Here is a 27,321-nt window from a genome sequence, read left to right as displayed (position 1 = left end):
AACCCTGAGCACTGGAAAGTTTTGTCTTTAAGAGATCAATATCTATATCCATGCACCTAGAAACATTTTGTTTAACCACTTAAAAAAGAAGTGACTCCAGGGGCGCCTGGGTGGTTCAGTCAGTTAAGGGTCTGACTCTTGATTTCAGCTCAGGTCATGATCTCTTGGTGGTGAGATCCAGCCCTGAGTCAGGCTCTGCGCTCAGGACCGAGTCTGCTTGAGATTCTCTCTCTCTCACCCTTGGCCCCTCCCCCCACTCATGCACACCTGCTCTCTCTCTCTCTCTAAAATAAAATAAATAAAGTCTTTTTAAAAAAAGTGACTCCGGGAGAAACAGTAAAGGCATCTGATTTGCATGTCATCTTGGGGACACACTCCAAACACTCATTCATTGTTCCATAGGAACATTCCTGAAGTTTCCTCTTGTCCTCCCTCTGCTTTGTTTCCTCAAGGATGATATAAGACTCAAACCTCTCTTTGATCTGAATATAGGATAATTTGGTGTCTCCTTTACCCCTCCAGGGAATCTCAAGATGTAGCTGCTTAGGCAACAAAGCCACCCTTGGGAGATTGCTATTTAAAGCTATCTACTGAGGTCTGCATTTTGGGGAAAGGGAAAGCAGCCAACAACTGAACAGAACAACAGTGGCTAACATTTATTGAATGCCTATAATATGCCCAGCGCTGTTTCCTTGAATTTTTAAATTACCCTTTGAGATAAGTCATACAACTATCTCTATTTTATAGATGAGGAGGCTGTGACCTGAAAAGCTATAATAATTTGCTCAAGCTCTTAAAGGAAGTCAACGACAGAAGACCAGATTTAACCCATGCATCCCTGTCCGAAGTGCTGAATTGTCCCTAGAAACATAATCAGCATCAACGCATACTCTCTAAACTCCTGCCATGGGACATGTAGAGTCTGTGGTCCTTTGTGATGCCCCTTGACTGTCGTGTTCCTGTTACCTGCTAATGACTTTTATGTTTACTGATCAAAGCTGCCCAGGCATTTAATAACTAACTGTCACGAGTGGAAAGTTGTGAGGTGTGGGGCGCGGTGCTCCACAGGGGGCCTGTGTGGAGACTGTGCTCCCATCCTGACTAGCACGCTAGGAACTGGGATTGGTGCCCCTGAGGTGGGCTGGGCCACTGTTGGGGGATTCTCTCTTATGAAGCCTTGTATTCTTCCTATGGTTTGTGAATAAATCTTCTTATGTTTCCATATAATGCTTCATTCAATCCTCTTCTGGTATTTTATATGACAGACCGCTGCTTAGGAAAAAGTAGGATTTCAACCATTGGGATGAGGATGTTGAGGAAGATGAGGGGGACTTACCTCCTTTAAACCTTACCTTCTGACAAGGTGGTGGAAGCCAAAAAGTATTCCTCATTGCCTCCCTCTGGCTGATACTAATTATTAGAATCTGAACTCAAGTTGCCTGGGCAATGAAAAAGAGAATAAGAACAGGAAGAGAAAAGTTATGGCTAGAAATAACTGCAGGAATTTACTATCATTCAACCATTCATTCCATATTTATTGAGTGCAAGCTGAGTGGCAGGCATCGTGTTGGATGCTAGAGGTCCAATGGGCACAAAGGTGGGCTAGGTCCTTGCTCTTGTGAAAACTACAATTTCTTGGGGTGGGGGAACAAAGCCATTAATTAAGTCATTATGCAAAATTTGCAAATTTACAATGATAGCCAAGCACTACAAGAATGAAATACATGGAATCTGAGAATTTTTTATGGGGAAGCTTGCCCTTGTCAGTGAGGTGAGTGAAACTTTCCTAAACCAGTGACGCTGTAGTGGTGTGTATTCATTGGTATAAACTGAGTCAAGAGGTGAAGTAACAATGATTGAGTGCAGTGAAGACCCATGCAAAGGCCCTGTGGCCTGAGGAAGTATGGAGATTGAGGGTCTGAATGAAAGCCAGTGAGACTGGAGTGAAGAAGAGGGATGAGCCATACCAGAAGAATATGGGGAGCTAGACAGGAGCTGGACTATACAGAGACTTTCAGATCATGCAGGAACCTCGCACTCTCTTGGCCCATCTTTTACTCCACCTGTTCTGCATGCAGCTGTTAACCTGACAGCATCTCAACAGCTGTATGCATATTCACTTTATCTTCAAAGTTTCTCTGCTGTCATCAAGTGGAGTGTTAATACCTCATGGGGACATCTTTGACTAATGGGAGTGGTTGTTGGTGGATCAGTATGTCTCTCTTCTGTCACTGGCATGGACAGTTCTGAGGCTTATTCTATACAGCTTCTAGGCTTCCAGGTGGGGTCCCCAGAAGGATAAGACTCACTTGCCCCAGTAGTGACAGATTTTAGCATACTCTTGGGCAAAAGCTTTCCTTCCTTCTGTTTCATTCTTCCCAACCTCCATTCCTGTTCTTTGACACCATTTCCCAAAATACACTGCCAGCCTACAAGCCCTTGTCACAGGCACCACGGTTGGTAAAAACTAATGCTAAGTTTTTAAATTTGTATTTTTAAGGTTTTACTATAATAATTTTTGCTTGGGTTATGGGTATATTTTAGTTAACTATTATTTATAGCAGATTATATTTACAATAGTCGCGGTTATTTTTTAAGAATAAAGTATGTTAATGTTAAAAGAAATCTGAGATAAGTTATATTTCATATGGTACTTGGATGTATCAAGAATCATGGAGGTGCTAAACGATGATCTGGCGTTCAGGAAGCATTGCTCTGAAGTGTGAGGCTGGAAACTAATCTAAAGACAGCTAGTCAAATGCCCTTTGCCCCATGAGAAAATTCTTTCTCACTAGTTATTTTAGAGGGGAGATTATATAGGTAGCTGGAAATAGAAACCGAAAGACGTCAGAAATTATAGAAGAACACTGGTATTTCTGGCAAAATATGTATTATGAGATATCCAGTGTCTTCAGTCTTAGGACATAAATTATTGAGAAGGAAAAGAAAAGGAAGAGCAGAGGAGAACTATCACAACAAACATTTATAATTATGTGTCTATTCTAATATTTATCACTTATTGTCAAAGGGGTTCCACGAGGAAATAGTGAACTTTCCCTCTAATCCACAGCACACATCCTTTTGCACATAAATTTAAGTCCACACCACTGAGGTAACCAGTTTCTAATTTTCCAGAACTTTCTATGCCTATATGTATACATATATGCATATATACATAGGAATTTTTGTTAACAAATGAGTTCATACCACATATCCTATCTTGTAAATTTTTAAGGATCCGTTTCTTATCAGAGCATAGTGTTTTAGAACTTTTTAAAGTTTATTGAGGTGTGATTCATCCACCACACATTCCACCCATTTACAATATACAATTCAGTGGTTTCTAGTGTATGTTCACATAGTTGTGCATCTATAACCACTATTGTACTCTTTTTCTTTCAAGAGCTCATGATATTCCATTGTGTGGACATACTGTTCTATTTCATTAATCTCCTGAGCATATTTGAATTGTTTCCAATTTTTATCTGGAAGAAGTCCTACTTTAATAATCACATGTATAGATCTGTGCACTTGTGTTCATTCTTTCGTGGGACACCTTTCTACAAGTGGATTTCCTTGATCATATTCTACTCACTTTAAAATGTGATGGATTTCCACAAATTTCCCACCAAGTGTTGTTGGGGGTCAACATTCCCCCATCAGTTTATGGTAGTGTTTACTTCACCACACTCACCAATAAGGAGAAGTCTGGATTTTTAAAGATTTATCTTTCTGTGAGGCAACAACTCTTTGTTTTAGTTTGCACTTTTGTGTGTGGGGTTTCAATGTTTTCAACATTTTAATTGACTGCATATTTCCTTCTGTGAATTTCTTATTTGTGCCATTTGCCAGCTTCTTTCCTTATTGGATTGCCCATCTATTGTCAGGCTGATTTATAAACATTTTTAGTATGTTAGAAAAACTAATCCTGTATCACGGATGCTGCCAGTACTTTTCAAAGTTCATCTTTTAACTTCATAAACATTGCCGTTTGCCAGATTAAAGTTTTAAACATATGTGTGGTCAATATATTCCTGGTTTTGTTTCTTGTGTTATGCCTATAAAAGTTTCTCGGTAAGAAGACTTTTGATACAGTGGTTTTGGAAGTGGAGATAATTACTTTTAGATGAATAAAATAAGGGTGAAACATTCTTCACTTGCTAGATATGCCTCACTATTTTTTCACTATTAATGGCAGTTTCTAAGCTAATACAATGCAGAAGCATAACAAACTTGACGCTGACACTAGGGTCATTTGAAGGGAGAGATGCTCGTTTTTAATCTGGATAATATCTCGACAGGAATTTGTGCGGCTGACCGTTTCTGATGTTCTGACCACTTATGTCACAATCCTCATTGGAGACTTTCTCCGGGCATGTTTTGTGAGGTTTTGCAATTATTGCTGGTGCTGGGATTTGGAATATGGATATGTAAGTATGATGCTCATTTTTCCTCTTGTCAGATTGTTCCTTTGTGGTTTATCATTTGCACACACTTTGCCAGAAGAAGAATTTAGGAGTGACCACCTGTTAGATGTTAATAAGTGAAGACCAGTGAGTACAGTTTTAATTCAGAAGGGTGTCAGACTTGAGTGTCATGGTTTATGATATTCTAGTAAAGTCAGCACAGGATGGTTAAAGCAGTGGACCTCAACCTGTCCATGAATATGGTGAACTCAATCTGGGACCCATAGCCAGCCTCCTCCCTATAAAGCTTTCTGACATTTCCAGAAGCTGGATAAGATGGGTAGTATCAACTGCACGTTCTATTGATTCCTTTGAATTCTACTAAACAGACTCCTGGAGAGTTACTGTGCAGTGCAATGGATGATAAGTGGATCTAGTAAATATGGTGCTCGTTATAAAGCTCCCAGGCTAATAAGAGCTCAGCAGAGACACAGCAGGGAGCTGTGGAAGTTTCGAGGCAGGCCCAGGGTGCTGATAGGTGTCTGGCCAATGGTGGACCTGAACTCTGGCAAGTTGACATCCTTCCAGCACCACAGCAAGAACCCAGGTTTCTCTGAGCCCCACTGATGTTGACTCCATTCCCAGTTCACCCTCTGCGTGCAGCCCCTGGCCCCCCCCCCACAACCCCCCAAAGTTCAAGGGAGGCAACAGAGCACACACCACTCTGCGGTCTTCCACATTGCCAGGTGACCACGGTCCCTCTTTTGCAACTGTAACAGTCATCTTGGGAACTATGACTGTAGTTGGGTTGTAGTACTGGGTTGACAGTAATCGTGTGCTTAAAATCCTCCAGTGGTAATAAGTACTTAGAATGAATTCCAAATCTCTTTCTAAGGCCTTTGATATCTTATAGGATCTGTGTTTTTTTTTTCTCTTTCTTTCTTTCTTTCTTTCCGAGCTCATCTTCTACCACTTTTGTTCTTGCTTTGTAAAATCCATAAATGGTAGACTTCTTTCTTACGCTCAAACACAAGATGACCCTTGCATTGGCTCTAGCTGTTTTTCCCTGTAGGGGTGCAGATTCCTAGAATTTGGCATGGCTGATGCCTTCTTTATTATTAAGGACTCTGCTAATATGTCACCATCTTCGAGCTCTTCTCTGACCTTCCCATCTAATACAGCCTTCCAGACTCTCTCCTTCAACACCCTCCTTGATTTTCCTCACATGATGTATAACTAGCTGACATTTCCTTTTAAAAACATGCTTATAATCTATCTCCCTCTGTTAGAATGAAAACCCTATGAAAACAGAAGCCTTGACCTCTATACTTGTCACACGGTGGGCATTATCTGCTGACTGTCTGCTTCTGTGTTAAACCTCTACATTCTAGCACCATCCAGGCAACGCCATCTATTGGCGGAATTCTGCCTGCTTCCAGGGAAGTGCTCATGGAGTCCGTCCTGGTTTAGTAATCTCAAGCCAATGACGTTTCTCTCCTCTCTAAGGAAATGGTATCCTTTATTGCCGACCTCTCCCCAGCCCCATGCCCTCTAGTCTCTGGACAAGTCCTATGCTCAGAACAGTTTTCAAGACCCCAGGCTGGATCCTCAGCCTGGCTATCTGACTTGGAGATCATACCTTTGATTAGGTCATCTCTGTCATCCTCGCTGAAAGTGCCCATGGGACGAGCCAAAAGTGGTTAGATAATGCTCTTTGGTGAGCGCCAGTGAGGTAATGCTATGGATCCAGGATGATGTTGCGCTGCTTTCCCATTCCCTGCTATGAGGTATTCAGCTGGCTGGGTTTCATTTCTATTTTCCTTGTCTGATTCAGCTCTTCTGAGGCAGACATAAAAATTGCCATTTCTTTCTGAGGCCCTTGCCTGGCTTATGCTTGCCTTTTATCCCTTACTGCTCTCTTCCTAAGTGCTAGAAAATTTTGCTTCAAATATGAAGTCAATAAAACATGACCTGGATGTATAATAGCTATAATTAAATGACTGTCATTTATTATTTATTGAGTGCTGACAGGGCTCTTGGGTTAGTACAAAGTACAGGGACAAAAAAGACAAGTTCCTGTTTTAGGTCACAGAGAATTTTCTTCCATGTTACTTTTGGAAGGCTCTGCAGAAAGCATCCCAGCATCAAAACAAATTTTAAACAGTAAAGGGTGGGTGGTGGAACTTTGATGCGGATCCTATTATCATTGGCCCATCCGGTAGATAGCTGACACAGTTGAGTGCCTACTAAGTGCAAATCAGTAAGAGCAAAGCTCTGTGCTGGGTGATAAGGGGATACAGAGATGTAAAAATGTCCGCCTAAGGAGAGATTGCAAACTTGGGCTTGCTGCCTAGATTCAGCTTGCTGATATACTTTTCTTTCTTTGCAGAGTGTTTTCGTTTGTTTTTATTTTTGTTTTTTTTTTTAATGAGCTCATATTTTAAAACTAGAATTTTTACATTTTACAAAGTAGAGATTTCTTGCTTTTCTTGACATATTGGAAAGGCTGGCAACATTCGATCCGTATTCCCATTCGGAAGAAATTGGCCGGAGTGAGAAACCACTGCCCTGTACAGACGGAATATTCGCCCACTAGTTCCTCACACTCCCTACTGCCCTTTAATCCTGCAAGCTCTCTCCTTATCGATACAGAGCACAAAATGTAAATGCCATAGGAGAAACCAATGGCTACATGACTTTGGGGGTGGAGGGAGGGAAGAAAACAGGGAGGGAGGGAGAGGGAGGAAGAAAGACACAGAGAAAGAGAGAGAGAGAGAGGTCAGAAAGGCCAAGACCCAAAGACATGTTGGAGGAAGAAGCACTTGGGCCAGTCTTGGGAAGGGATCAGAATTTCAAAGATCAGTGGAAGCAAGGATTCTTGGTGGAGGGACCAACATAAGACAGGGCCCAACGGGTATGGGCAAAGTGTGGGCAGGCCTCCACGCAGAAATCTCAGCTGGGGCTGTTCCAGAGCAGAAAAGGCTGATGAGAATGTTTCTCTGATATTCTCCTGGACATCCTAATTGAAAATGTGAGTCCCGGAAATACCTGTCATGAAGTAAAGGAGAACCTGAAATGGGCAGAGAAGATACTTTTAAGATGCCTTTCAGAAATCAAAAAGAAGGGGCACCTGGGTGGCTCAGTTGTTAAGCGTCTGCCTTCGGCTCAGGTCATGATCCCGGGGTCCTGGGATCGAGCCCCACATCGGACTCCCCACCCTCTCCCACTCCCCCTGCTTGTGTTCCTCTCTCACTGTGTCTCTCTCTGTCAAATAAATAAATCAAATCTTTAAAAAAAAAGAAATCAAAAAGAAGGGGTACCTGGATGGCTCAGTCGGTTAAGTGTCTGCCTTCCGATCCGGTCATGATCCTAGGGTCCTGGGATCAAGCCCCGCATCCGGCTCTGTGCTCAGCAGGGTGTCTGCTTCTCCCTCTCCCTCTGCCTGCCTGTCTGCCTACTTGTGATCTCTCTCTCTCTCTCTGTGTCAAATAAATAAATAAAATCTTTAAAAAAAAAGAAATCAAAAAGAAAAATGTGTCCATTTCCACCACCAAAAAAAATTTTTTCTGAGTTCCCAAAATAATACTAGCTCATTATAAAAAATCCAGAAAATCCAGTGTAAGTTAAATATGAAAATAAGAATCGCAGGTAATCTCACCATAATGGCATTACTTATTTTGATTATTTGAATCGGATAGTATTAGTGTTCATTTATATGTAAATAAACAAGTACAGTAGATTTTTATACATTATAGATTTTTATAAATATACCCTTTTAAAAATTTTTTTATTAAAAAGTATATATTTAATGACTGGTTACCTGCTTTTTTCACCTGTGACCATTTCCCTAGGTTATTCTTTTTTTTAAATAATTTATTTTAGTTTTTAAAGATTTTGTTTATTTGAGAGAGAGAGAAAGAGCAAGAGCAGGGGGAAGGACAGAGCGAGAGGGATAAGCAGACTCCTCACCGAGTAGGGAGCCCGATGTGGGGCTTGATCCCAGGACCCTGGGACCATGACCTGAGCCACAGGCAGATGCTTAACCAACTGAGCCACCCAGGTGCCTGGTTAACTGTTCTTTTATGACAGTTTTAAATGACAGTGTGATATTCTATGAATGAATGAACTATAATTTAATTTTTATTGGCTGTCAGTAAAACTTTACCTAATTTTTAATTATTATAATAATTATTGCAGTTACATTTATTTATATTCATGTAGTTAAATATCTTCACAGATAAGTTATAGTGGCATGCACAGATTATTTCCTTATGAGAACTTTCCCTAAGTTGAATTTCTCATTCCTAGAGAACATGCCTTTTTTAAAAAAATCCATTCACTTTTCTTAACAACAGCTTCTGTAAAAACTGAACTCTGCAGACTCTAGCATCAGATGTAGCGGTCCACGGAATATTAATGTTGGGTGGAATTTTGACATGATCAATCATGCATCCTTTATTTCACATCTGAAAAATTGGGGGCTCGTGAATTGAAGTGAGTTACCTCAGTTTGTGTAGCCAGTTTGTGTATTTATTTCACAAATAAACAAGGGCAATGAAGTGTCCTTCTGGACACAGCCATTATGTTAAATACGCTGAATTATACACTGGTTGTATCAGAGTACATTACGTTAGAAGTGACCCTGTAGATTTTTCCAGCTGTAAATTTATGGCTAAAGTGTTATCACAACAAACCTATAAAGATGGACTGAGGTGAAGAAATTACTGGCTAGGAGCAGGCTGTTAGACCATGTAATGTAAGTTAATCTTTCCTAAGGCTTCTCCAAGCATAGCAGACAGTTCTCAATGTTTCTGAAGTGTTCACTGACTCATCGGGAATGGAATGGTTTCTCCCAGGAGCGATTTTAACCACCCAGATTCAGCATAACTGCCCTAAAGCCTCTTGTAAACTCTAGGTTTCCTGCTGTAGCTCAACACAGAATGCCTTTACTTTCAGCTTGATTTGTGTTGACAATATCTTTGTCATTTATCAACAAAATAGGTAACAGATACCTAAGAAGAAATAGAATTGAATACATGGCATGGGATTAGAATACGTTCAACCAAATTAAAACCTCAGCATCTTGTTTAAAGTTACATTTTTAAGGTGGTCTTTTTAAAATTTATATAAATGGAAAATATAAGAGATTTCCCTGTGCTCTGATGAAGGGGCTCAAGATTATCCATAAATAAGAGGCATATGACTGCCAGACCATAAGAGTAGGTTCTATATTATATTATATTATATTATATTATATTATATTATATCATATCATATTATATTTTTATGTAGTGTTTATTATAGGTCAGAACTTCTACAAAATACATATATTTTTCCATGTATTCATAGCAGCAACGCTCTAAGGTAAATACTATTTTTTCCTACTTTACAGTAAGCTGAGGCTTAGAGAATGTTTAATAATTTGCTCAAAGACATATAGGTGGTCAGTGATGGAGCTATGACTCAAACCCATGTCTAATCGACTTCAAAGCCATCAACCAGATTTCTGTCATGTTGAATTTTCACTGTGATGCTTAACCCTAGAAATTTCAAGAACTCTGTCAAATCATGACTAATTCATGAGCCAATCTGTGGTGTTTGTAACTCAAAGCACCCCAAAATTAGATAGGTTGCTTGCAATAGAATGGAGTTACAGGAGGGGCTGTGATACAGAATTAGAAATAAACGATGTTCTCCAGCTGGGAATAAGATATTACTTAGCAGTGCAGGAAGATGCCAAGCTAAAGCGTCAGTAAGAAGTCTTGAGTAGTCCCTGAAGGATTGACAACTTGGGGAAAGGGACAGCAGCACAGTCTGGATTTGAAGTTCCACTTGAATATTTGTTGGAATCTGCCTGCAGGCAACAAGGGGTGAAGTGCAAAGACCTGAGTCGCTGAATCATCCTAGTGGATGAAGCTAGGATTTGTCCTAGATCAGTGGTTCTCAAATTTGAGGGTAGACCAGAATCCCCTGAAGGCATGTGAAAACAGTGTTTCTGATTCCATCGGAGCTGGGGCAGGTCCCAGATAATTTACTTTTCTAAGTTCCCAGGTGATGATGCGGCTTCTGGCATGGGGACCATGCTTGAGAACCATTCACCCAGAGTGATTTCAGGTGTGGGGAGTGAGATTTGTACATCAGACAGGATGTTGCAATGACAGAATTCTCTCTGAGATATTTCACAATATCCAAAGGTTAATGATCTTTCCCAAATAACAAAACTTGCAGAGAGCGGATGGGTTTTCCTGGGCATTTCAGTCCAATGACAACCTTCTGTCTTCCCTATGGGTAGATGACTGACTTTCACCCACCACAAACAAAGGTCCAGAAATAAAATGAGATAATTTTCAATCCCTTGACTATTAGTAAGTTATTATAGACCTCAGCCTGTATCCAAATGGGATCTTCTTTTGCTGGTGCCTAAAAAGCTTATTAGGGATGAGTGACTCTTAGTGTTATATGCATCCCATTTGAATCATTTCATTTCTCAGTTTTCAAGAAAACCTATTTTTTCCCAAGGCTTATTTACCTTTAAGCTTTTTTTTATGTTTTAGAGGCAATTAAGCAAAGGTATTGCAAAATGATTTACCCTTCTATTATTAAAGTATTGCTTTTAAAACTTTAAAATACAATATAGTCTCATATGTTTTTACTAAATCCATCTCTAAAAGAATGAGCATTGAATTTTATTGTGTGTGTGTGTGTGTTTGCTTTCCTACTTCTGTTTTATTTTTAGAGGGAGATTTTCTGAGTTTAACTCATACCGTATTCAATTGCATTTCTAAAGTGTTTACAGAGAAGCAATTCTTTAATAACTGGGTCTAAATTTTCAACCAATTACAGATTTTAGATTAGAAAAGGATCTTAGAAATGATCTAGTTCAGAAGTTGGCAGACTTTCTCTGTAAAAGGCTGGATAGTATCAGTTGCACTTCTGCAGGTGGGATATTATGATATAATAAGAAATATATATTTTGGTCTCCATTGCCAGCTCCTGGCCAGAGTTCCTAAATCTTTTTATAACTGTCTAAGCAACACAGATGCTAGGATCATCTTTTGTTCTAATATTTGGTCTTTGACCCTGGTTCCTGATACAGAAGGCCTACATTCCTTGGGTTTTCCTGGGTGATAGGAACATTGCTTATTCTAATGAGGCAGTGCTTGGCGGCTTCTGAATCGCTTCAGGATGGGGGAGTGGTCACCAGAAAGAGCAAGACATGCTTAGAAGCTTGAAACTTTCAGCCCCATCCCCCCATCCTCCAGGGAGGGGAGCAGGGCTGGAGACTGAGTTAATTACTGATTATGCTTACTGATGAAGTCTCCGTAAGACTCCCTGACCTATGGGGTTCACTGAACCAGGTCGCTGAACATGTTGAGGTGCTGGAGGGTGGTGTGCTGGGAGAGGACATGGAAAAGGACCCTTTTCCTCATACCTTGCCCTCTGCATCTCTTGCATCTGTCTATTCCTATCCTGCATTTTTTAAATAAACCAGTAGCCTAGTAAATCAAGTGTTTTCGAGAGTTCTGTGAGCTATTCTAGCAAATTATCAAACCTGAAGAGGGAGTCGTAGGATTCTCTGATGTATAGCCAGTCACTCAGCATAGGCGGCACCCCAAACTTGTGACTGGTGTTTGAAGTGGGGCAGTCTTGTGGGACTGAGTTCTTAACCTGTGGGGTCTGCTCTAACTCTGGACAGTCAGTATCAGAGCTGAGGGAAATGGTAGGGCATCCAGCTTAGGTCCACAGAGAATTGGGGCATTGTTTGGTATGGGGAGTCAGTACATCTGGGTCAGAAGTACTATGAGTAGAGTATAGAGAACAAGGGGTTTGTGTTCAGTGGGCAATATGGTCTCTGTGCCAACCATTAAACTTTCCTGTTTTAGTGCCAAACAGCCACAGAGACTACCTAAACAAATGAATGCAGCTGTATTCTAACAAATCTTTATTTATAAAAACAGGTGGCAGTCCAGATTTGGCTCATGGACCATAGTGTGACAACCACTGACCTAGTTCATTTCCTCAGTTTATCTGTGACAAGATAAGCAACTGGCCCAGCTCACCCAACCAGAACATGGCAAGGCAAAGTCCAGTACTCAGGTGTGAATCCCTGACAAGTGTCTGGACCAAAAACCTGTTTGGTACACTAGGGATACCCTATACCCATTTTCTGCATTGGGTCCATTTGTGGATCAAAAATTATATTCCTGGGGCGCCTGGGTGGCTCAGTTGGTTGAGCGTCTGCCTTCAGCTCAGGGTATGATCCCGGGGTCCTGGGATTGAGTCCTGCATTGGGCTCCCTGCTCAGTGGAGAGTCAGCTTCTTCCTCTCCCTCTCTCCCTCTCTCCCTCTGCCTCCCCCCACCTGTGCTCATGTATGCTCTTTCTCAAATAAATAAATAAAATCTTTTTAAAAAATTATTTTCCTTCGGCTGCCCCTGCTGCAAACACAATATGAGAACAAGGGTTCCCAGTGTGTCTTTGGTGTTTTTCTAGTCACCTAGTTATAAAAATATCTCAAATGGCTTTTAAGAAGCTTATATGTTTGTGAGGGTAAAGAAAATATACTTCTAAAAGGTTGAATTTTTTTTTAATTTCACATAGATTGGTGGGTTAAATCATGGCACCATTCTAAAGAGGCCAAAGATGAAGGTTTGACTCTTGATCTGACACAGAGAAAAGCTGTTCCAAGACCACAGATGGTACAGGCCACCCAGCTGAGCATTTGTCATATGTGTTCTGTGAGCTCACAAGGCTTCAGGGGAAGAGAAGAGGTGGTCCACAGCAAAGCCCTCCCGTGGCGGGAGAAAGACTCCGAATTAACGTTTCTAGAGATTAGAAGCAGTTTACTTTTCTCCACGAGGCACACATTGCTTTCGTTGGTGATTTTAGAACAAAAACTGCCAACCGTACCTCTTCGCATCCTGTGAATGTTAGGCTTCTAGATCATTGGAAAACCAGCAAAACACAACGTATATCATCTAGGTCATCTTTGTCCTGCTTAATATAACAGGGCTATGTATTCTTTCATTATGTATCATCTCATTATTTTATCTTGTTATTGAACCATTCTTGCTGCTCATGCCCTGAATCTGTTACAGGGCACATGACCCTTATCCTTCCCCAGAGTACTGCTATCTTTTGGGAAAATGATGACATTGAGGCCTGACTTCAAGAACTCTTGAGGTAAAGAGTCCAAAAGCTGTGAAGGTTTTATCGGGGTTCCAAACCAGAGAACTGTTCCATCTTCTTACACATATTTTTTTTGGGGGGGGAGGGGTCTTGGGTTTGAGAACGGTGACACTCTCAGATCAGCCTCATTGTGTTTGTGTAGGTGTGTTGAGGAGGGAGTAATTACAAGGACCCATATGGTGTGAAGCCACACCTGCAGATGCCAGGATCTGGGACGGGATGAGGGACCTGCCCCTTTTTTGGTCCCTCTTTCATGGTCATGATGCTCTTCGTCCACGTATTTTGCTTTTCTTCTTTTCTCTTGTGACCTACCAGTTAGTCAGTTTCCTGACTGATTGTTGTCTATCTCAATTTAAACAGGAGCCAGTTCCATTGTGGTTGCTAAGTAGCATTACTCCCACTGATAGAAACTTTCCTTCCAGGCTGCCCGATGTGTCACAAGGAAGCCTTTGGACAGGCCACCCTGGGACAGATGCCTACCAGTGCCCCTCTGCCCAAAAAAGACAGGCTCGTGTTGCTGCCCTAAGCGGGATGGTATTACCTAGGAGATAAACACTGGATATTGAGTTGAATAACTTCTCAAACTTGTACTGTATTTCTCTATATTTATTTTATTGTAAAAGAAATTCACATTTTTTTGAAAAATATTTTAAAATATGCAAATGTAAGGAAGAAAACAAAAGTCATATTCCGTCGCCTACTTATAACACCTATTAATTTTGTTGGTCATTTTGAAGTCTTTTCCTTATGCGTCATTTCATATTCCATAGATAAAAATAATGACTGTCTAATTTTATATTTTTGTTGTTTAACATCAAGTCATAGTTTTCTCTGTGTATGTAAATATTCTCCAAACAGTGATTGGAATTAGGTGCAATATATATTACAGTATGGATATACTATGTTTACTTAACCAATATTGGACATTTTGGTGGTTTCATCTCTGTTAAAATTTGTCAACATTTAAGATCAATTTGTTAAAACAAATTCCTAGAGGTAGACTTACAGGGCTAAAGAGAATGAGATTTTTTTTAAGCTTTTAATCTATACGGTCAAAGTTTTCTAAAACATTGCTCCAATTTTCTCTTTCTCCAGCCATGTAAAGAGAGCCTGCTGGTCCACATTTTCACAACATTGAATGACTGCTTTAGAAAATGAGCCTTGCTATGTTAGAAAGCATGCTTTATTGTTTTATTTACTGCTAATTATTTATTATATCGATTACTCCGCTATTGTTGCTGCAAGGAAGCAGTTGAGAGCCTAGCCATACCTATGCAGAAAGTTGAAACACTTCGCTTTCAATTTTCACCAGTTGATATGCTAATCCAGTGAATATCTGTGTCTTCCATAGCCCTCATACACTGAATTTGATATCAGCGGCAATGTCCTCGCTCTGATCTTCAACCAAGGCATGATCTGGTAGGTCAGCTGTTGGACAGTGTATCACTTGTAGAAAAGCCTCAAAGATCGTTATGGCATAAAGCACTGTAGCCTGGTGTCTGAGAAGTCCACAGCCTGGGGCTAACTTAACAATTGCCTTTGCAAAGTGGATTGCTAGGAAAAGCTAATATATATGTGTATATATATATATAATATGTATGCTATATAATATATAATATACTATATATTATAGTATATATACTATATATTGTATATATATGTATATATATGTCTTGGAATATATAGAATATATATTTCACATATAATATACACTATATAATACAGTATATATATATTATATATATATTTTTTCATATCTTAACTTTTGGTTCTCAAAGGCATCTGCCTGTTTTGCAGAGAATTCCTTTATCAAATACTGGGAGTCTATTTCTACTTTGTAGATTATTTGAAGGCTTTTTATACTTTTATATCCTCTGACGCCAGGGTCTAACAGTGAAACATTAATGATCCCATAACCGCATGTTACGTATGAAACAAAATAATGTAAGGCCCCTCTGAGAAACTGATTTTATTTTGTCATTATTGAGTATATTTAGAAGACAACTCGTTGCTACTTTTAAAAATAATATTTTACCAAATCCAGTAGTTCATAGAGATGAAACACATGTTTTAGGAAGGTCAAGCTAAAAATACGCTCTTTATTTTGTAACTTGTTTCACAGGCCATTTGCACATCAGAATTATGTCTTTTGATGTACAAAGGGCTGTCATATCTTTTATTAAATGAAAGCATTCTCACTGTCAACCTTGACAGGTTAAGGCGAGCGGATACAGTAGAACTGGTTTGGAGTTTAAAAATTGAATCACAGCATGTGATTCATCTGGGAACCATGTGGTCTTGGAAATCTGTCAGTCTTAACTAAGAACACCCAACCCACAAGCAGTTACAATTGAGCCTCTTTATCCTACCAACACATGCTTAATATTGCACTGTGCCACTGACCACACCATTGTCCTATGTACAAGGACCAGTAACTGTACAAGTTTTGCACAAGCTTCATATATTACTTAAATCCTTCAATCATAGCTGGATTGAATTATTAAACCGTTGCAAGACTGGACCTCTCTGCAAATGTTAAAATTATCTTGCTTCAGTAATATAAAGACCATAGCCAAGGGCCCCATCGTCCTGCAATGGGGCCTGTCAAATTCCTGTGCCTCCCTAGGTCAATACATATGAAGGAAAGGCTCTAAAAAGATGATCTTCTCCATTATCACGTATGTTTAAAAATTTAATTCCTGCCCTCTCACTTTCTAAATTTTGCAAGTTATGGCTCATGTGTCCAGAGAGTCATTAAAGACTGCATCTTTCATTCTCCAAGCAGGAGGAAAGTAAGGGTGGCCCCATCTAGGACCACCAGCAGAGAGAGTAAAGGGAGCAGCTTCTATGAGTTCTGGATCTTTCCTTTTCTAGAGGGGATTCTGTGGTCACAGCAGAAAATGGCTAGCATGGCATGTGGAACAATGAGAAACCATCACCTTGTATCAGTTTTAAAACTCCCTGGCCCTTACAGCATGCCACAAATCCCTCAGGCCTGGTGACTGTTGTTTGTGCTGACATCTGCTGTGGGTCTGTGTCTTGTTCTTTCCTAGCTCAGACAACAGATTGGCCTAGAAATTCATTTTCATGATCGGAAAAGCTGTTGTAATGGCTGTCCTGATGGGTTTCACTTAGAATTTTGCAGCTCTTTGGTCCACTATTGCTCGTGTTGAGATTCTTAAGTATCTCCAGATCTTCCCCCGTTCTCTCATGGGCGGACCCATTATCGAGATCTCTCCACTGTCACTGCACTGTCCCTTTCTAGGTGTTCATCCTATAGATACTGGTCAAGTCTTGCTTCTTGTTAGTCTGAAGAAGACATTAGAAAGTGATGGTGTTTTTTTTTTTTTTTTTGAATGTACAGAGATAACCATACATTTACCAGAGTTTCAGAAGCAGAAGAACTATTATTTTGACCTTCGGGTCCACCCTTGGTACAGATGGTCTTTTCCAGACTCCCAGGAAGCTAGTGAAGAATGGGGGTGCGGTGTGGTGGGCGAGGTGTGGGGAGTGTGTATTCTAAGTGCAGTAGGGCTCCCCTGCCACAGGGTACTCACACCTGGTAAGCTACTATTTTACAAGGCATGAGGAACCGATGCTTGAGTTGCGCCATACAGAAACACAAGAGTATGGGAAGTTTGCACTCAATTCCATTGGTTTGTGACTGGAGACATTCAGTTATTGCTTTAGGGGTTTCTAATTAATGGAGGATGGAGGTTATTTACAACGATGCTGTTAAAGTGAAACTTTATAGGTAAAATCCATTTTGTCATGAAGTGGGTGAAATGACCAGTAAACCTTTATATGACACACTTAATTGAAAAATGGACAGCATTGGGGCGCTGGGTGGCTCAGTTGGTTAAGCGACTGCCTTCGGCTCAGGTCATGATCCTGGAGTCCCGGGATCAAGTCCCACATCGGGCTCCCTGCTCAGCAGGGAGTATGCTTCTCCCTCTGACCCTCTTCCTTCTCGTGCTCTCAGTCTCTCATTCTCTCTCTCTCAAATAAATAAATAAAATCTTTAAAAAGAATGGACAGCATAGGTTTTTCGATTGTATTTTAAAATGATGAAGGCCCATCCCATCTCTCTTGTAGCAGGGTATAGAGGCAGCAGAGAACATGGTGAGAGAGAAGATGGGTTTGGATGTTGTTCCAACACTGTCTCTTTGTATACCCTTTCGTTAGGGTTGTCACCGTCTGCTACCTCATTTTCTTGGTTGATCAAATGTGAATAATTTACCTGACATGTACCATGTCGCTGGAGTAATAAGGAGAGCTCAATAAAAGAAGCTTTCATTTGCTTTGATCTTCTTGGAAGAAAAGCACTTTATAAGGCTAAGGTATTACAATGATCTTTAACTGACAGATGACGGGCTCAAGTTTGGGGAAGGGACTTAGTGAGCCGAGCTGATTAGTGAGTCATGAGCTAAGACAGGATGAGCATTAAGGTGCAGATATCAGTGTGCTGGGATCTGTTTTTCTAGGTTATGGTTTCTTGAGCCATTTGTTCAATATTTATTTTGAAAATCTGAAATGTATTTATAGAGGCAATACATACATGTATACACGTATATGAATACAGATGAATGATGCAGGTATACATAGAGGTAAAAATATATGTGGCTTTAGGCAAGACTAGGTCTTAAATGATGTACAGAATTGTGTCTGAGGATAAACTAGCTTGTGCAGTAGTTGACCAGAACCCCCAAGTCTTAGTGGCTTCCAAAGGGAAACGTTTACTTCTTGTTTTCTCTACATGCCCAGTGTGGGTTGGTAGAGGGCTCCGCTCTTGCAAGTTATTCTCACCGTGGATTCCTAGACTTGCAAAATAGGGTCCATCTGGAACATCACCGGTCAAGGTAGCAGAGAGATGAGAATAGAATCCATACAGGGCTTTTAACGTCTCCATCCAGTAGCAAGACACCTCATTTTAATGACCATTTTGTTGGCCAAAACAAATCACATGGCCAAGTCTGACCTTTAGAAGTGAGCAAGTATAACGATTCACAAGCATCTCACATTACTAATATTGGCATTTGAGAATGTAGTATAGTGCTGTGTAGTTCTGGCCCCTAACCTGGGCCTGTCACTCGCTCACTTGCTCACGTTCTTGAGGCTCCGGGATCTCTCTTGCTATCCTGTAACAAAGATACCACGTGTTGTTCCAAAGTCTATCATCTTACTTTTTTTTTAATTCATAAAATTTCTATTTTAGAGCAGTGTTGGGTTCACAGAAAAACTGAGTGGAGAGTACAGAGTGTTCCCATATATCCGCATGCCCCGACATGCACAGCCTCCCCTACTATCGGCTTCCCAAATCACAGTGGTACATGTGTTACAGTTGATGAACCTATGTGGCTAGATCATCACCTGAAGTTCATGCCATTAAAAAAAAAATCATTTAGCTTCCTTCAGAGTCTCTGGTCCATTCAATATGTTAAAATATCATTCAGATCTGTTGCGTGAAATCCTACCAACAAGATGATCTAAATTTTGGCATGATTCCACTTTTAAATGAAATCCTTTATTGCTGGCTTGCATAATTTTAGTTATGGAAATAGCAGAAACTAATTTCTTCATCTAACTCACCCTTGCCGCCCCCCCCACCCCATATTATACCAAATTTGCGTTGGATTAGTTAAAATAGCTACTCTACATACTCAGGAAGTATAAAATGCTGACCCTAACTAGAAGTGCTGAGGGTTTTATTACAGCTGGGACAGTTTAAAAGATAGGACTGTGCTTATGCTTCTAAAATAAGTACACATGTATCCTCTTTTTGGCTTTGGACCAATACATTGCTATTAATATGGTTTTATGATGTTAATGGATTTTCTCATCAAAGAAAATTGAAATTTATTTTGTTGAAATAACCAACCAAGCCAGGAAGTAAAAGTGACCTCACCTAAGTGCTTCCTGTTTAAAAGTGGCATTTAAAGAGTTTTTAAAAATCAGATGTGCAAAGCAGTGAATTTCTAGGACAAGCTGAAGTAAGCAAGTAAACAGATTAAATTAAATTAAATTAAATGTATGTGTTGAATTTTCATCTCAAACACATAAAGCTTCTTATAGACTATTGAGAAAACACTACTATTGGGCATAAATACATCAGCTCAGAAACACCTTAATAGCTACATAGCTAATAAAGAATAGCATCAGAAAAAAGATAAGCTTATTTTAATTTTTTCTCTTCCATTAAGCAAAAATTAATTAGCTATGAGAAAAGTAATTAATCCAGATGTGCAGTTTATTTGAATAGAATGAGTGCTTTCAGAGGCACTTATTAAAAAGAAGTTAAATTTCCAGATTTATTCATCAATGATTTGAGTATTAGGGGATTCAAGTTTATCTGAGAAGTAGAAGAGAGAAGTTAATACGTGTGATACATTGTTTTCTCTGGTGTAGTTTAAATTTATTAATGAGAGCAGATACAGTTAGTGAACAGCATAATTGCTATGAGCAAATCACGTAGGCAATTCCTGGAGAATGGGGGAGATGATAAAATGTGCACGGAAGATGGAAATTGGCCAGTCAAGTTTATTTATAAAAAACCGTTTGTGGATTGAAAGTGGCCCTCCATTTTCTGCCTTTAGCAAATAAGCATGATGTGAAATCAGCAGGTGCTGTGTGACTTAGTTATGGAGAGAAGACTGGAATTGAGCAGAACCCTGTTTTTCTTTCCAGGATGGGCTCCTTCTTCGCCCCCAGCCTCCCAGGAATCAATATCCTTCGACTCCACACCTCCATGTACTTCCAGTGCTGGGCCGTGATGTGTTGCAACGTTCCTGAGGCCAGGGTCTTCAAAGCTTCCAGATCGAATAACTTCTACCTGGGCATGCTTCTGCTCATCCTTTTCTTGTCCACCATGCCCGTCCTGTACATGATTGTATCGCTCCCGCCATCTTTTGACTGTGGCCCCTTCAGGTTCTGGCCTTTGAACTTCCACCTGGGTGTCATTTTCTTCCAGGCGTGGAGATAGGAATAGTCACTCCTATGAGTTTTGTGGTTCCCCCTCCCAAACAATGGCATTTTGGTCTATAGAAATGTGGTTCTTTGGGCATTCAGGCTCATTAGGTAACAGGGAGATTCTTAGGGAAGTTCCATCGATTTTCTTATTTGGGAATCATACAACGGAAAATGATTTGAGTGTGCCCGGGCTCTACCTGGGTAAAATATGGACCATAAATTTCAGCCGTAAGAGGTAGCCAAGAGCAAGGTTTGATTATGCTAATGGGGGTGTGAAAGTTTTCCTGATGCTAGGCCCCACGTCCAAAAATCAGAAGCAATTGCCATGTTATGCCCAATAGAAAATAATTAATTAAAAGTAGATTATTCCACGACCTACGTAGAAATGGGATCATTATTAGACAATTATGAATATAAAGTAGGTCCCACATTTTATAATCCACAATGCTACATGCTAGTAAAACAACTGAGGATGATGTTCAGCATGTGTAGTCTCCCAAAATAACAAGGAAAAATCGCTCAAGTCAGTAATAAAGAGTTAAGAAGTCTCTGTGATCCAAGTTGAAATGTACTTTTCTCCAGTTCTCTATGACCAAGTTCTGTCTGTGACACTTAGCAAGAAAGCAAAATCCCCAGGATCTGGGGAATTGAGATTTCATTCCCTTAATAGGGCCTTAGAAATGAATCTGCCATGGGGCACCTGGGTGGCTCAGTTGGTTAAGTGTCTGATTCTTGAATTTGGCTCAGGTCGCGATCTCAGGGTCGTGAAATAGAGCCCTGCGTGCTTCAGGCTCTGCACTGGGTGTGGAGCCTGCTTTAGAGTCTTTCTCTCTCTCTCCCTCTGCCCTCCTCTCTCTCTAAAAAAAAAAAAAAAAGAAGAAGAAGAAGAAAGAGTGAAAGAAAGAAAGAGAAAGAAAAAAGAATCTACCACAAGTCTCCCCCAAGAATATCTGCCTGTTGAGTCATTGGTCAGCATGCATTTGACTTATTTCTCCTTTCCAAGTGAAGGAAATGTGAACATGAAAAGCCACGTGAATACAAGCATGAGCTGATAGTGGCCACATATAATTTCCTCGTCATGCTGTCAGATGCAAGTTATTAAATTAAAGTCAAAAGTTTCATTGCTCACAAAGTATAAAAGATGCATTTGTACTCTAATAATAGTCTGAGTTATTATTGCTTTACTGGAAAAGAAAAAGAAAGAAAATGTTAAGCCAGCTGATAGGGCAGAAACCACTGGAGTTTTGTCATATTCAGGAAGCTAATGTTGACAAATCCTGATCTCTCACCACCCCCCAAACTGTGGGCTAAAATAAATAATGCAGACAGTGACATCTGGAGACTAAATAGGAAATTGCAGTCTTGAAGAAGAGCTTGGTCTTAATAAATCTCTAATGAATCTCAGGGCAGGGAGTTCACCAGATAAGCCGTTCAAAGACTTTAGTTGATTGCAAATTACCCACACAAGTGAATATCCAGGTTGAGTTTTAGAGGCGCTTTTAACTTTCTAGTTGCAAGTCGATCTTTCCCGGAAAAATGTATCAAAGGAAGGGAATCCCCACAGTGTGCACATGGAGCTGGATGATGGTTACACCTGTGCATTCCTATGAAAAATACTATTGAGCTAGACATGTACCATGACCACGCAATTTTAGCCTTTTGAACCTAAGTCCCTTGCCTCTCTTTATATCACACACAGTTACTAAGAATTTAATGAAAAAAAATTAGTCTGTATCTGAGACATACGGATTTTGACCAAGTGTTTCCTAATTGGCAAACTTAGGCAGAATTACTGCATATATATCACTATTTTGAGATCAAGAAAATATACATATTTTCAGTAGCATGTTGGGAAAGGGCTATCTCTATCTTATTTAAAGAGTCTATTTCTCATGTCAGTTTCCTCATTTTGGAGCAAAAAAATGTATGCTTCGTTTTTTTGTTTGGACTTAAAAGCTTGAAAGGGTTGCTCTGCCCTAGAAATGAGGTGAGAAAGCATGTATTAATAGGAGCCTCATGGCTTGGCCTTCTTAGGGACCCAGAGTTTGGGGTGGTTTGCTCAGCCTGTCTAGTCTGACCCTATGTGGCACCTGGGTGGGCAGCAAACATGCATTTGAAGTAGGTTAATGGGTGGCACAGTGATGGCTAATCACTCCCAGGTACAGGTATGTTTTCAGGTAAGGTGGCTTCCATACCTTAGAAGACCCATTCTGTAAAGTAATTTGATAAGGTATTCTAGCTCGCTCTGGTTTCCTAAGACCTGGCTAGGGAGGGTGAATTTTCCAGAAAATTATTCCGATAGGCTATTAAGTGGATTTACCTTAAACAGTTCAACCATTTAAAAACTATTTATTTGGTGTCCAGATGAAGAAAATTCTCTAATTGTTCCACCACATTGACTGACATGATGTTTCTCCTCCGACCCCTCACTAATAATTCTGAACAATTTATAATTCTCTAGGTTCTCACATTCTCTCCCTGTTAGCACCACGCTAATTATATTTTTATGTATTTTCATCTTACCGCAAAGGTATTATGTGTTTATCCTAGAAAACCTTGAAATTATAGAAACATTTCTACATGAAAATAAACACTACTCATAACCCCAAAGATCTGAAATAACAACTCTCAACATTTTGGCATTTTGTATTCTGGTTTTCATTTTATGCAGCTTTTTAAAATAACCAAGATCGTACAATAAGTGCACATTTACATTAAATTGTGACACTTTTATATTTATGTTTTTGTTTTACAACAATGTTTTGTTTTGTGATGCTGCTATTATATTATTTATTTGCTATTATACTTTATGTGCTTTTTTTTTTAAGTGTAGCTGGCTTCTCGAGGTTGGGGATAGAATATTTTCATCTCTGTGAGTCTAAACACAGTAGTGTTGGCCAGTAATTTTAAGTAATGAATGAATAATGACTGTTTATGCACTAAGCATTAGAGGAGATGTAGGAGTAAACTGGACACTGATTCTGGTCCTGGGAAGCTCCCAGTCCACTGGAGGTCTGCTCATAGACTATTCTAATCCAGGGTGGATGGAGCTCTGCCCACAGGAACTTAGGTGCAGTATCATTTCATTTGACTGTGGAACCACAGCAGACTGGTAAGGACTTCTGGGAATATTGGGAAGTGGCACACTTGGGCTAAACTGTCAGAAAAAAAAGGATTTCTGGGGATCAGTAGATGCTTCTTTAGTTTGTACAGAAGTAAGAGAGCTGGACTCCTGGTAAGACACCAGACCAGGAAAGGAGAGAATCCCCAGAGATGCTAATGGCTTTGAATTTGGGACAGGTTGGATGCAGAGAAGACCTTTGTGAGTAGAGAGCATTTTGTAAAATTCCAGTCCCCTCATTCTAAATGCAGGCATCAGTCTCAGCCCAACCTGGAGAAGGGAGAGTGGATGGTCTTACCTTCTCTCATCCTTGCCTACCTTCTCACTCTGGCTGTATCCCCCATGTCTAGGAGAAAAGCCTGGCCAATTAGAATAGATGAGGACAAAGAAATCCTAGGGGAATAATTCGATATAATCTTGAATGATCTGCAAGCTACATTCCCCCTTAATACAGGTTTTGCTGGGTGCAGATTTGTAATTTGTGAAGCAAAACTTATACCTCGGCAGTCCAGCAACTAACTCTTGACTAGATACTTGGGGTTACTCTCAGTCTTTTGAAAGATATTATTAGTTAGATCAGGAGCAAAAAAAAAAAACAAAACAAAAAAAGCTCATCTGGAACTTGAGGCTCATGTTTATTTAGTAGGTGAGAATGTATAAAATCAAAAAACAAAAGTGAAACCAGACTATTATACTGTTATACCAACCTTTATTCTGATGATACATACCACTTGGTGATAAGTAAACTAATCTTCTTTTCTGAGAATTACCACTTTTCATAGTAGAATCAATATGCATATACAGAAAAAATAGCTTGACATGATGGGTATTACTTTATAATTCTGAATATTACGTATGAAGATAAGACAGACTTCCTGCTCTCATTTTTCTAGCTTATAAAAGCTGATTCTTACCTTAACGGGCTGAGAACGAACCCATTAAGGACTTTTGCTTTTTAGGCTTATTTTCCTTCTTTTTGCATTTTCTTTTCCTAGCAGTGGGACTGAGCCAGCAGTCATTTAGGGCCTGTCAACAAGAAATGCAGAAAGGACTCCTCATTCAGTGTGGTTACCTATTAATAACTCTGATGAAAGAAGTCTGTGGAAAATGTGATAGCAGCTATTGCACGGGAGAGATATGGGATTATTTGTGGACTTTATTCCATTAAGCTATTCCTTATGCTCATTTCTAAGGCCAATTAAACAATTGAGAGCACTATTTATTCAGCCCAAAGGGAGTGTTCCCCAACAAGGACAGCTGGCTGAGGCGTAGACTTATGAGCTATTTATAAAATATATTTCAAGCAAAATCTTAGAAATACAGCTTTAAAAAGTCTTTTCCTAAGGCTGTGGTTAAATTCCTAACTGCTCCACTGTGTGTTCGTGTTGGGATAGCATTTCTCACACCTCACCCCCACGCTGACAATAAGAGGTCAAAGTGCCAGGAGTTGTGGCTAAACCTTAGGTTCCCAACCTGAAAGAGCACTTAGGTGGTGTTTGAGAAAGATTCCTTGTTTTCTTGCTATAATCGTGGTTTTTACGTAGGTTGTAAGTAAATTTCTTTTCCCCACCCCCCCCCTTTTTTTTTCAGTGGTAAAAACAGGATGTTCGAAGTCATTGGAGAAACCCTGGAGCATGATTTCCCAAGCTGGATGGCAAAGATCTTGAGACAGCTTTCTAACCCTGGACTGGTCATCGCTATCATTTTGATTATGGTGTATGTGCTCCCCGTTCATAGAAAGGGCCTTTGTAATGAAGAAAGCCTGGCTCCTTTTAAGTTCCAGCTTTTTTTTTTTTTTTTTTACTTTCTCACGCTCTCTAAGGGTTGTGCTGTAACCTCACCCAATTCAGGGCTGATTACATGGTGGTAAGAGGCTGAAATTCATGAGCCATATTCTGGTCCTATTGGATGTAATTCATAGCCATTTGCATCTGTCTTTGCCTGCCTAGGATTATAAGATTTGTTCCCAAGTAACCAAAATAATTATCAGTAAACAGCTAAAGCAAGGGAAACATGAACGCTAAATGCTAAATCTAATCAGCACATTGAGCTTCCCGCCATGTCCTGGCCCCCACCTCTTGTTCCATAAAGCAGATGGCTGGGAACACATAGAAATGATGAGCCTCTAAGTTAATAATCCCTCTGGGGGCCCTATCAGCTATATTCTAGGGCTAAGGGTTTAAGTGGTCTTAAAAATTATCATGTCCTTGTTCCTGAAAGGCTATCAATAAGTGTGTGTCCATGGTAATAGAATCAGAGGACCAGAGGGATCTTGGAAAGGTCACTTAGTCTAGCCCTTCAAACGTTAGAGGTGAGATCCAAAGGGGAACTTGGGAGGAGACTTTTGTTCCTATGTAACTTTCACTGGCTTCTGACTTTTGAAGAGATAAAGTTACATTCTGAGGAAAAATACATGCTTGCTTTCAAAGAGCTTAAAAAAAAAAAATGCCCTAGACCTTCCTTTCAACCCCTGAGGCCCTCCAAAATAGAAAGTCTGGAACCACCACTGCTGTCTCTCAGTCAAGGAGGGCAACTATGAAACCACCCTCAGAAACACTTTAGAAACAAAGCTGATGCAAAGGGTGGGATTTGTTTTATAAAAGGTAAAACTAGGAAATCTCCTGGAAAGAAATCCCAGTGATTTGAAGTACAGGAACTGGGTTCTGGGCCAAGTTGTTAGCATTGTCCCTAGGTTAGAAAGAGTATAGTATAACAAAATGGTGATAGTAGGTTGACAATAAATCCAACCTCTTTACACGTGACACCTTTTCTGAGGGCGAGCTAATAAGCCCACAGGGATAATTAAAGAGTAAAGCAGATTACTTTTATATATTAGAGAACCTTGATGGGGGGTGACATTCCGAATCTCATAGCAAGGCCCTGGTGCACACGTGTTGGAAAATGACCTGCTAAATGCAGCCTATTTCACCAGATGGCCCTTGAAGTGATTTTTCTTTTCCAAGTTTTCATGATACAGTGGCTTCTGGGACCATGTTAAGTATTATACGGTTTTTAAAAGTCAAAGCCATTTAGTGGTACCAATGAGATTTTTAAAAAAATTTTTATTATATTATGTTAATCACCATACATTACATCATTAGTTTTTGATGTAGTGTTCCATGATTCATTGTTTGCATCTAACACCCAGTGCTCCATTCAGTACGTGCCCTCCTTAATACCCATCCCTGGGCTAACCCATCCCCCCCTCCCCCCCATCTAGAACCCTCAGTTTGTTTCTCAGAGTCCATCATCTCTCATGATTCATCTCCCCCTCCAATTCCCCCCCCTTCGTTTTTCCCTTCCTACTATCTTCTTCTTTTTTTTTTTAACTTATAATGTATCGTTTCAGAGGTACAGATCTGTGATTCAACAGACTTACACAATTCACAGCGCTCACCATAGCACATACCCTCCCCAATGTCTATCACCCAGCCACCTCGTCCCTCCCGACCCCACCACTCCAGAAACGCTCAGTTTGTTTCCTGAGATTAAGAATTCCTCATATCAGTGAGGTCATATGATACATGTCTTTCTCTGATTGACTTACTTCGCTCAGCATAATACCCTCCAGTTCCATCCACGTCATTGCAAATGGCAATATTTCATTCCTTTTGATGACTGCATAATATTCCGTTATATA

General features: G+C 40.1%; 1 protein-coding gene across 1 annotated transcript in view; it reads left to right on the top strand.

Moving 5' to 3' along the window:
- TMC1 (transmembrane channel like 1) overlaps positions 1-27,321 on the top strand; it is a 173,002-nt gene that overhangs the window by 133,899 nt on the left and 11,782 nt on the right. The window contains exons 14-17 of the mRNA XM_073878079.1: positions 4,302-4,430; positions 14,946-15,013; positions 20,279-20,518; positions 25,272-25,397. Coding sequence (XP_073734180.1) covers positions 4,302-4,430; positions 14,946-15,013; positions 20,279-20,518; positions 25,272-25,397 — 563 coding nt within the window. The remainder of the gene's footprint in view (positions 1-4,301; positions 4,431-14,945; positions 15,014-20,278; positions 20,519-25,271; positions 25,398-27,321) is intronic.

Source organism: Callorhinus ursinus, unplaced genomic scaffold (assembly GCF_003265705.2).
Source record: "Callorhinus ursinus isolate GAN/ISIS: 27379988/994484 unplaced genomic scaffold, GSC_fseal_2.0 scaffold28, whole genome shotgun sequence".
NCBI classification, from domain to species: Eukaryota; Metazoa; Chordata; class Mammalia; order Carnivora; family Otariidae; genus Callorhinus; species Callorhinus ursinus.
This window is presented reverse-complemented; position numbering and strand designations above follow the sequence as displayed.